The sequence below is a fragment of the Pipra filicauda genome, unplaced genomic scaffold, assembly GCF_003945595.2.
Source record: "Pipra filicauda isolate LSUMZ 115617 unplaced genomic scaffold, ASM394559v2 scaffold129_size2064235_pilon, whole genome shotgun sequence".
Lineage (NCBI taxonomy): Eukaryota > Metazoa > Chordata > Aves > Passeriformes > Pipridae > Pipra > Pipra filicauda.
In genome coordinates this window covers 6900-18688 of record NW_024103762.1, presented here as the reverse complement: position 1 = coordinate 18688, position 11789 = coordinate 6900, and the positions used below count along the sequence as shown (strand labels likewise).

At 58.9% G+C, this 11789-nt stretch overlaps 1 protein-coding gene across 1 annotated transcript; it reads left to right on the top strand.

The window, feature by feature from the left end:
• Positions 1-2555: 2555 nt before the first annotated feature.
• On the top strand, positions 2556-6871 carry LOC120325301 (uncharacterized protein DKFZp434B061-like). Its single transcript, XM_039391269.1, has 3 exons — positions 2556-2651; positions 4522-4961; positions 6537-6871. Exons 1-3 carry the CDS (start codon positions 2556-2558, stop codon positions 6817-6819), a joined length of 819 nt encoding a protein of 272 aa, XP_039247203.1. The 3' UTR covers positions 6820-6871.
• Positions 6872-11789: the final 4918 nt, after the last annotated feature.

The window sequence follows — 11789 nt, the reverse complement described above, 5'->3', positions numbered from 1 at the left end:
CAATGTGCATACGAGAGGGGGAAAAAAAAGACAGACAAAAATCTTTAAAGAAATAGCTCATTGTGAATTATTCACTCTGTTTACTTTCTTGGAGGTCCCAAGAGGAAGGTGCTATGTAATCTGCACTACAGTAGCATGTCAAAGTATCCAGAGGGGCCAAAAGAAACCATCAACAGTGGGATATGTCCCCTGGGGCCTTGGGAAAGGACATCCAGCCTGTGCTGTACTGAATTCAAAATCATACATGTAGGACCCCTTACGCTCCACAGGGATGCAAGCACGGTAGGGAGACAGTGATCAGCATCATCAAGGATGAATGGGACCAAATGAAGCCCATTTTGAGATTTCAGTGGTCAATACAATGACATGACAACTCCACCACCCTCATGGACATCCCCTTATCTGCCAGACCCAGCAAGCAGAGGTAGAACTAAAGATCAAACCAGTCTTGGATGTCTCCACGAGCTCCAGGTGGTGAGCAGAGCGATTAATGATGCACAACCACCCTGCACCTGGGCTGTGGGCTGGCAGGAGTCCCCTGTCCCTACCCCTGTCACCTTTCACTGACTTTCAGAGTTTCAAAGTCAAAAATGAGAAAGAAACTCAGAACAAATGGGAACCTATAAAAACTCATCCAAGCTGCCAAGTCTACAGCAGATACAATTTGCAATGGATGAGGTATTAACACCCTGAAAAATTGGGGTAATGATGTGCAGTAATATTTGTCATCACCAAGGCTGAATATGTTAAACAAAAATGTTCTGAAATGAAGCTTCTGCCTGGTAACTTTCCCAGATGTAAATATCGCTGTTGTTTTCCAAACATTCTTTAAATACCATAAGGCCTTAGTCCACTTACAGCACTAACAGCCCGTAAAATGTCATTTTTTGTTTTCTAATTAGTCTGATGATTTTTAGATTGGATTTGACAACAACAGTGAAGAAGCATCTCAGGCTGAAAAAAATTATCCCTTGGATGGCAAGTCACCCACAGCCATTCTGGTGCATCACTGGGAACCGCACAGCAGCATCCCCTCGTCCTGCTGGATGGGGACACATGGTGGGGCAGATCTCCTCCTGCACCGAGCAAGGGGACACTAGCCAGCCTTGTAGGGATGTGAAGGGGGAGATCATGCCCTTCCCGCAAGGATCATCCTCCCTTTTTGCTGGTGAGAGCTCCCTGTCACAGCGCATTTTGCACATGCCCATGGCACAGAGGGGAGCTGGAGGCAGAGCCCTGGTGGGAGCCCCGGGTGGAGCCAGGCTGGTAGGATGTTCGCCCTCTGTGCATGGTTGGTTGTTGCTGTTGTGGGTCTCATTGAAAGGGTTCAGGTGCTTGTGATTTTTAAGACACTTGAAGCCATTGCTTTTGAGGGGAGAGGAATAGTATAACTAAGCAAAGGACACCAGACTTCCATTCCTTGCTCACATGGGGTCCCACGCAGGCAGGGTGGAAACCTCTGACTCTCCCCCAGGCTCTGCACAGAGGCAGTCACATGGTTGTCACATTGCCACCTTTCCTCTGAACTCCCCTATTTTGGTGAGTGCTTTCCTCTCTCAGAGGACACCAGGTTATCCCAGTCAGTGCAACAGAAGGAGAATCCAGAGTCAATCTCTGCTGCTGTGGGCACCACACAGGAACAACTAAGTCCCTTCCCTGAGCAGGAAGAAGACACATCACTCACCCAAGGTCACACTGTGTTTTCTAATCTAACTCAATACCTCCCTGTTCTGCATGGGCAAATGGACCAGTGCCCAGCCAATGCTCTGTCCCTTGGCCAGCATTTTCCTTCTAAGTGATGCTCCAAAAGGCAGCAGGAGAGCTCTCATTCCCATACCCCCTCCCCATCACTGAGGGAAGCAGCCAATGTTTTATTAACCACCTCTCCCTCCTGTACCACTTGTTAAACTGGGTTAGGACTGCTTAAACCTGCTGTGTCAGATGTCTTCTTCTGCTGGTGGAGGGGAAGGGCCTGCAGAGGCTCTCCTGACCTGAGACACCTTTCTCACAGCACTCCTCCCGCCGTCTCGCGTAAATAGATCAGTCATCCCAGCATGGCTACGTCTTCTTTTACTCCTTCCTGTCTTTAATAATATTATCAATGTCTGGTTTAGATTTTTACTAAATATAGGGGCCAGAGCCTGGACTGGCGTCACTTCCTCCCAGAACTGGAACAGCTTGCTCAGAAGTACTTACTCCTTTTATTAATTTATCTCAGTTTGCAAAGTTGTTTGATAGCACCAAGTCTCCCCCCCTGCCCCCCTTCCCCCACGGTGACCTGGCAGCTGGTAGGAATGATGCTGCTTAAAGTCTGTCCTTGATCCATGGGTGAGGCTTGAGGTTTGGGGGTCTGCCTCTCCCAAAGCAGCCCTGAGAAGCTGGGCACTGCGTGCCAACAGGCAGCAAATTTGCAAGGAGCCTTTGGCAAATCTTTTTTCTCCTCACTGCTGATCTCCATGGGTAAAGACCTGCAACAGAGTGCCAGTGGCATCCATGTCCCTTCTGGATGAGTCTTCTTCCAGCTGCCAGGGGCCAGATCCAGCTCCAGGGCTGGCATGAACCCCCAGTACTCCTGCCTGCCCCAGGATCTGTGTGGCACCGATGAGGGGGCTGAACCCTTCGACATCCTGCTCCAGCAGGGACCTGGCAGTGTCTGTTCCCTGCCTAGGGAAGCCAGTCTGTTCCTTCTCCAGCAAAGGCAGAGGAGGAATGGGACCTCTTATCTCCAGCCTCCTCAGGAAGACATTTGACCCCATAGCCACTGTCATGGTGGTCCCCACTATTTCATGTTATTGCCTATAGATTTATTAGTCCAAAGCAATTTCAATAGGAACTCCTTGGTTTCGGGGCATCCCATAGGACATGGCACAATAGGATATCCCTGCTCCTGGGAGAAAGGGGTCTTCTGTGCTTTGAGGGCATGAGACAGACAGGGATGGGGATGAGGAATAGAAGAACCCCAGGGCAACCAGATAGCACAGAGACCAAGCCCCACAGCCTCCCCACTGGGCTGGGAACCAGATCATGGCCATGGAACAGGGAATGCTGGATCCCTTCTCCATGCCCATCCTCTCCATCATGCAGAGGTGTCTCCTGCATTTCCATGGGTGCTTTCCCTGGGCTGTGTGTCTAATGCAGCCAAGCACAGTGCCAGGTTGCCAGCTGCTGTTTGGAGAGGGGCCATGGCTTGCCTGTTCCCAGGCTGTCTCCCAGCTCTATTATTCCACGCTTCAGGTTTTTTGGCTGTGGTGGTGTTGGTGTTGTTGCTATTAAACTGAAAGGAGTAAAATTTCTCTCCTGCACCCACCCTTCTCCGTTTGCCCTGCCACCTTCTTGCAGGGCTGCAAAAGGAACTTGCAGGCTTGGAGGTGGTTTTGCAGATGACTTGAGACACCTCGAGCCATCACAAGAAATGCACGGGCCAGTCTTTACCTCAAATAACAGTGCTTGGGGAGAGAGAAGAGCACTTCTGTTCCAAGGGTTGGCTCAGTGCCAGCCACACTTTAATCATCCTGATTAGAGGTGTGTTGTGTTGCTAAAACGGCATAAAAAAGCCTACCCAAAATGAGGAGGCAGGATGGCAGGTTCTGGTACAAGCAAGGGGTGGTCTGAGGTAGGAGGATGCCTGGGAAGCACTGAGGACAGGGTCTGGGGACCTCTGGGAGCCGTGGGTGGTGGTCCTGGTCCAGCCCTGTCACTGTCACAGTTCTCTCAGCCAGCCATACTCCCAGAGTCCCCTGGCACTGCCTAGCTGGCACCAGTTTGGCTCTCGGAGGTTCAGATTTGGTGTGAGGGGTGGGGTGGCTGTCATGCACACATGGGGACACACAGAGATGTTCACACGGGCCCAGAGAGACAGACACGTGTGTGTAAATACAGACGCACAGACACACCCTGGCCCCTGCACTCCCCCCATTGCCTGTCACACACACATGCTCAGGTACACCCCAACACACAGACACACACACTCTGACACACTCATCCCTGCACCCCCTCAGGGTGTCACCACACACATGCACAAGCACAGGCACACCCACACAGGGAGGCCAATGTCCCCAACATGCACACTCACACCTCACAAACCCTGCACACACACAACCCCACTCTCACAAGGTGTCACACACATAGTGCTGCACACAGTGCTGCACGCGGTGTCACAGTGTCACACAGTGTCACACACATGCAAGTGTCACCAGTACAGTGTCAATGTTGCGTACACGCAGTGCCGCACAGTGTCATGCAGTGTCACACGTGCACACAGTGTCACACACACAGTGTCACAGTGCCACACGTTCTGTGTCACACACACACAGTGTCACACACACACACAGCCCCCTCCCCCGCCGCCCCTCCGGTGCCAGCCCGACTCTCCCGGCCAAGCCGCTTATCGCTCCGGGCCGTGACAGCGGGGTCGGACCCAGCCGGGTCCCACCGAGCCGTGGCGAGCCGTGCTCCTCCGAACCGGGCCGTGCCGTGCTGAACCGAACTGAGCCGTGACCGAGCCGAACCGGCCGTGCCAAGCCGTACCGAGCCGAACCGGACCGTGCTAGGCCGAGCCGAGTCGAGCCGAGCCGAGCAGTGCCCCACCGCACCCCTTCGCCCGGCCCGCACCGAGCCGAATCGCGCCGTGCCCATCCCATCCCACTCGAACCGCGTCGAGCCGAGCCGTGCCGAGCCGTGCCGGTGGAGCCCCCCGGGCCTGGCAGCGCTGCCCGGCGCCGCCTGCACGGGCAGGGCTCTCCGCCTGACGCAGTGAGGAGCTGCAGCCCTTCTCTTCTCGGAGGCCGGGCTCCAGCGCTGGGATTTGCTCGGCTCTGGCTGCGTTTCCCTGCCCGCCTCCTGCCCCCGGCCCGCCCGCCTGGAAGGGCGCGGGGAGCCGCAGCCGCGGGTGCGTCCGCCGCCCATCACCGCGCCTCGGGGCTGGGCGCGCCGCCGAGCACCGGGAGCCGCCGCCGGAGCAGGTAGGTGCGCCCGCAGCTCCCGCCGCAGCCCGCCCGGTCCTCCCGCGTCGTCCCCGACCCCGGGCGGAGCCCCCCGCCCTGCTTCGCACCGGCCCCGCGCCCAGTGTCGCCCCGCCGCGGCGCCCCGCGCTGCCCGGGAGCCTCGGGTGCCCGGCGAGCCAGCCCCGAGTGCCCGGCGAGCCCCGCGCAGCCCCCGGTGGCCGCTCCGTGTCGCCAAACTTTTGGCGGCTGCAGCCCAGCTTGGGGCTCCGGCGGGAGGGGACCGCGGGGCTGGCGGCGGGGCTGGCGGGGCGCCCTCCCATCCGCGGGCGAGGGGTCCCCAGGGTCCCCCGGGACAGCTCTCGCTGCCCTTCTCCCCCGGGCAATGGGGAGATCCGGCCCGGAGCAGCTCCCCGCGGCCAGGCTGGGGACGCGGAGCCGGGAACCCCACCGGCCGGTGTCCCCCCCCCCCCCCGCCCATGGGGGATCCCCACTTCGGAGTCTTCCCCCCGCCTGCGGGGCGCGCCCGAGCCGGAGCATCCCCGGGAAGCCCCCGCGGCCGCCGCTGCAACTGTTGCCTGCGGGAAGCCCCGGTCCTCCGGAGGAAAAGCCGGTGCCGCGGGCAGCAGTGTCCCCCCGGGGGTGGGGGGCTTCCGCCTGGGTCGCCATATCGCCGCGCGGAGCGCTCGGGGCGGGAGGGCCTCTCGCCCACCACCCCAAATAACCCCAGAGGCTCCCAGTCTTAGGCTGGGGGCTGTGGTACACCCAGTCCCCGAGTCTGCTGCCCTCGCCCCCCCAATCCCTTCTGCATTCCCACGCCGGCAGTTGGGACCTGCCTCCCCCCACACGCGCTCCTTCAGCGGCTATTTCTGTCCTCGCCAAACGCGCCGCACATAGAGCTTTAATTAAAGAAAATTAGTGGAGGAGGGTGTAGGGGGGTGTCCGTGCTCCGGGAAGGGGGGGGCCGGTCCCCAGGACCTCGCCGGGTGCTGCTGCCGTCGCGCTGATGGCTCGGGGGAGTCGGGGGCAGGTGCCCGCCTGCGAGTTTGAGCCGCTTTCGCTTGTTTTTTTTTTTTTTTAAGAGAAGGCGGGGGACGGGGGTTGAGGGGAACGGACACACGACGACGCGGGAACGTGTTCCTGCCCGGAGGGTGTGTTGCGGTTTTCATTATAATGACAGATGTTGCTGTAAAGTTCCTGAATGCAGGCAGAGCACGGAGCACCGGGACACCTGCCCGTCGGACTGGGGCACTCGCCCGTCAGCGCAGCCGGTGTTGAACCGCCGCCGGAGTTGTCAAAGAATTTTCTTGGCTGCGTTTTGAATGAGGATCAGCCGGGGCTGGGGGTCCTCGGGGCCCCGGGGTTTGGTGCGTGGTACCCAGGGATGCCAGGGCAGCGGAGGGCAGCCCCTCCTCCCTGGGCAGGACCCTTCCAACCAGCCCAAACCCCCGGTGGTCCCCAGCCTCCGTCCCGTTCCTTGTGGAGCGAGGTTGCTCCTTCCGTGCGTGGCGGGACCCGACGGGCAGCCGCGTCCCGGTGCTGCGGAGATGCCAGCCCGTCGGGGTGCCTCCCCTCATCCCCCCTTTCCTCCTCCAGCTCTCCCTGGGCAGAAACTTCCTCACCGCTGCTCATCCCTGCCTTCCCGGGCCGGGCAGCCGGGGGGACCTGCGGTGCTGACCACGTCCAGGATGTGATTTACAGCCCCAGGAAAGCCCCGCGGAGGGAGGGGAAGGGGGGGACCGGCATCACCAGGCTCCCCCGGGGCAGAGCCGCCGTTCCCGCCTCCCCGGCCGGGGACTCGCCTCCTCCCGTCAGCTCCGCGCGTTCCGCCGCCGTTTCGCGCTGGATTAAATATTTAGAAGTTTGCAGCGGTGAATAAAACGATCGTTAATAGAAATTGATGGCATCGATGAAAAGGGGGTGGCACCGACGATGGGAACGCCGCGGCTCAGCGGGAGCGGGCGGGGCGCTCCAGGAAGGGTTTTTAAAGGGTTTCACCCTAAGTTAAGGGTTTGTTGCTCCGAAGGCTCTGGCAGCACCCAAACTCGGGAGCTGCTCTTCATATTTCCGACGGTGTCTTTAAAGGGAAAAAGCGGATTTTTCCGCCCTGTCTAGCTGGAAAGAATAACTTCATGTTTGTGCAGATATGAGGCAATCCGCATGAGTTTAGCACCTAAAATACCCCCCTCAGCACCTCCCGCTGTGGTGGTTGGCACTTTGAAGGGCTGAAAAGCCCCCCCCAGACCTCCTGGGTTTGCCCCTGCAGCGGGGGGCAGTGGGCAGCGGAGTGCTGTCGGTGGGGGTCGTGAGCGTGTCCTCAGCTGCCCGAAGTGCAGCACTGGGCAGGGAGGGTCCCCCGTCTTGGAGAAGGCTGGAGCAGGGGTGAAGTTTAACCAGTGACCTGGAGGAGCGAGTGGCCACCGGCATGGGGGCAGCCTCCCCGGGGCGGGGCGGGAGGGGGACACATGGGACCGGCCAGGGGAACGATGCCTGGTGGCTGCGGAGCCTTGGTCCCCCACGTCGGGCTCCGCCGCTCCGCTCCGAGCTTGAGTCAGCGCTTCTGTCAGCGGCGTGGATGGGGCAGCGCTCGGCCGAGCGGGATGCGGTCCTGGCGCGGGTGCGGAGGCAGTGGGAGTGGGGGAGGAAGGACGGGCTGGGATGGGATAGAGCGGGCGAGCAGAGAGAAAGGAGGGGCGAGGGTTGCTCGGGGACCGGCCGGGGGTGCGAACCCACCCGCGCCCTCTCCGCAGCAGCCGCTGTTCGGTGGGAGCCAGCGGCGTTGGGCAGCGCCCGGCGTGGGACTGAGGAGAATGGAGGGCAGAGAGGAAAGGAGGCGACCCGACGCCCCGATGATGGGCGCTGGATGATGGTCTGTACCCCCTAGGGCGGGTCGGTGCAGTGCCCACGCCCGCCCAACCCCCTCGCCCCGCGCTGGGGGACGCTCCCCCGGCCCGGCGCTGCCCACGCGTGTCCCAGTCCGGCCGCCCCTCTGGGCTGGGGCAGCGCCGCTCTGTGACAGCAGAAAGTGGCTGGAAAGGGGCGAGGCGTCACACGCTCTGCCTCCGGGAGGCAGGGAAAGGCTGAGGGACCGATGGGAAGGCATGAATGAATGAATCTCCATAAAGAGCCCCAAGCAGCAGGGAGAGGGAGAGAGGAGGAGGAAGGAGGAGAGGAGGAGGAAGAAGAAGAGCCGGAGCAGGGCAGGCAGCAGCAGACGTGACGCCGGCAGGTAAGGGGGTGCCGGTGCTGCACGGCCCCGCAGTGCCCGGGATGGCAGGTTGGGGGGCACAGCCCAAGACGGACAGGAGCTACCGGGACCCCGTGCAGGTTTGGGGTTTTTTTTTAGGGGACGTATTTCCCTCCTGCCTCTTTGCAAAATGTGGGATTCCCCAGACTTCCCAGGACTCCTTTCCTCTCCCGGTACCCCCGCGTCCCCACTGGCTGAAGCCGGCGGCAGCTTTCGGCGGGGATTGGCACCGGCGGCCAGACCTGCCCCGCACCGGGGCAGTCCCGAACCGGGCCAGCCCGCCCAGTGGCAACGCAACTCGGCCTGGCATCTAGAGTTGCTCTGCCGGGGGTATCCAGCTTCCGCTGGTTTCAGTGGGGAGCTCCTCTCCGCTTGCTCTCCGTCCCCCTTTGCCGCTCTCTCCCTGCCGCGGTTACATAAGGCAGAGGAGCCCGTAGCCAGCGCTGACGCGGGCCGGATCATCGGGATCGCACCCTGGGATGCCCAGAGCTGAGCCCAGCCCTGCCTGGCTGCTCCCCATCCTCTGCTGCCCCTGTCCCTCTGCCCGGGCTGAGCCACCCATTGCCTGCCCCTGCCTACCGCGGGGACTGTGCTGGAGTCACGCAGGCGGGTTCTGGGGGGCACAGGTACACTCGTTCACTCACACACCCCCAGCACTGCTGCCTGCCCTTGGCTCTCCCGCAGAACTGGCCCACACTGACGCGCGTAGCCCTTGATGCACACACCCCGTCCGATGGAGCAGCCCGGCTCCCGCAGACGGGCCCACACCACAGCGATGCACCCTGGAAGTGTTTGCACACAAACACAGCGCTGTCGGTAGCACACGGGTCACGCTCTCGCACACACGTGGGCTGGTCCACGGCAGGGGCTAGTGCATACCATGGGCTACTGCTCGCCAGTGCTGGCACAGGGGTGGTGGGTGCTCTCCTCGTCCCGGACGGAGCCGGCCCCCAGCCCAGGCAGGTGCTGGGAACTCTGCTGGGAACGCTGCAGGCCTGGCAGGGCAGCCCAGGCTGGCTGCGGTGGGCAGCTCTGCGGCTGCCCGCAGCTTTCCCCTCCCTGACCGAGGTGCTCCGAGCAGGGATCAATAATGCCTTTCTGATTGGCTTCAATTCCCCATTCAAAGTAGTCACTGCATTAGGACTTGATTTTTCTCCCCTTTGACTCCTGGCCAGATTAGATTGTGAATTTGGCTGATTTCAAGCAACTGGGGGAGGGAAGAGTCATACAGCGAGCAAGAGAGAACTGAAATATCCTACAGGATCCCCTGGAGGGGAGAGAAATCAGGTCTAGATAAGAGCTTGTTCTCTCTGTCTGGCTAATGCTTTCCTGTTTGATGATCAGAAAACACAAGATCTAACCTCTCATCAGGATGCCTAACTATGAAAGGTCAAGCTTTTGGCTTGTTCTAGGTGCCAGGTTTGTTACTGCGAGCTGTGGATTATTTATTTTGTTTTCCCATCGTATGCTAAATATAGGAGTGCACAATGCATGCAAACAGAAGGACGTGGTCAGTGCTTCGGAGGTTTACGAGTCACTGTGGATGTAACTCTGAGGTTGGAGAAACTGCTATGGGGACAAGACATGGAGAGGTCCATGCTCTAGAGAGCCCAAAGCTCTCCCCTCTGTCAAGTCTCAGCCCCATCCTTGGGCATTTTTTTCCTATAGTTATTTCTCCACGCACGTGCTGGGGACAAGTGAGGGTTTTATCAGTGAAGCCCTGCGTTCCAGAGGGACAAGGGAAGCAGCAGCCAGGCACATCCCAGCCAAGCTGGTCCGGGTGGAGTTTCCCTGCCGGCTGCTCCAGGGCCGGGATTTCATGCTGAGAAAAGCCACAGCAGCGCAGCATCGCCCGCAGAGTCCCAGCTGCAGGAACTTGGCTGTGAATTGGTGTTAGCTCCAGGTGTAGCAAAAGCCTGGGATTACATAGTTTCTCACCAAAGGGCACTGGGAAGCCACGTGGAGAAGAGGGGCTTGAGAAGTAGCTGCTGCAGGGCAGTGAGGAGCTTCAGGAGGAGAGGATGTGGGGCTGGGGGCTTCCTGCAGGTAGGCTGTGCTGTTCTGATCTGTGCTGGGGCTGTGGGGGGCAGCTGGTGGAGTCACCAGCAAGGCTGTGAGGTGAAGGGTGGAGGAGAGGGGAAACTACTGCAGGGGTTGTATGGGGGGTGTGAGCAGGGAGCACAGCCTCGGGCAGTGTTTGGCATGATCTGGGACAGCTGCTGGATTTTCTTGGTGTTACGAACTCAGGGCTTGGGAAGGGTTTGAGTGAGCCTGATGGCAGGACAGCACCGGGGTTGAGTGTCTGGGTATGGGGAGATGGATGTGTGATGATCAACAGCAAACTGGGCCCAGAGGAGACTGATGGAGAGGAGAAGGGGCTGTGTGGGGCTCGGTGGGACGGCTGTGGAGCCAGGCATGGCCCAAACTGCAGGTGAGGAAGGAGGCAGAGCTGTGAAAGCAGTAGGGCTGTGAGGACCTTGGGGTGAAGGGGTTGGAGACCCTAAGCCTTGGTCCTGTGTCCGCTAAACCCTCAGCAGAGCGGTGACGGGGGCTCAGTGTGGAGAAGAGAGTGAAATGATATGTGTGGTACAGTTTGGCTACTGGAGTGGTGAGCGTGTGTATCTATCACAAGGGTCATCCGGTCCCTGACACACCCCTGTAACAGAAACAAATAATAAAAAATATCAAAGCAAGGAGCTGTGAGAGTTAGCTCCAGTTGAGGGGGACCTGGAGCCTCCGTGCACTACTCTGAGGAGCTGGAACAGGAGAGTCTGGGGGAAGTGGCACTGCAAGGGGTGTATCAGTCTGGGTAAGGGAGCTGGAGGGACACGGTTGGAAGCTGGGGAGGTGGAGATGGGAGTTGATGTGGTTATGGCACTACCCCGAGAGAAAGCTGTGTGTGTTTTAAAAAACGCCTCAACAAACAAAAAACCCCAACCCTATCAATCAGGGAAGGTTTAAATCTGTCATTTGGGCTCAGCCTCTGTACCACCTGGCACGGACCCCTGTGCAATGTGAGATTCAAGATGACCCAAAAGCCAGATAACCGCTGCTCATGAAGAGAGAGCCCTCTGCAAATGGAATTGTGGCCAGCTGCCTCAGGGAGCAGAGCATCCCACATTGCTGCCTGGGAGCCTGAGCTCCTTGTCCTGCCTGGGGACTGGTGAGGCAAAAGTGGGGGCCCAGATCTGTGACCCCTGTTCCTGCTGGGTGTGGGGTCCTGCCCAACCTGGGGAGCAAACCATCAGGCATTTGTTTAAACACACACATTGTATACGTTCAGGGCTCTCAGAAAAGCCAAATGACCACAACTCTGCTGGCTTCCCCCACCCTTCTCTCCTTCATGCTTAGAGGGAACCAGTGGGAAAATCTCCAAGATCTGTTTTTTCTCCTTTCCTATTTCAGCGTTTCTTTTTGAGCTGGACAAGAGCAATCTCTGAAGCTCATTTGTATTTTTAAATCTGCAGGAATAAGTGTATGGAAATGTATGTGTTTTACTGTATCAGCTGCTATCAGTTTTTAGCTTTATTACACTAAGTGCAGAGTTTCTTGTGGGCCAAACTCATTCATTGGATTTAATGGAGTTAAACTGCAGGCAGATT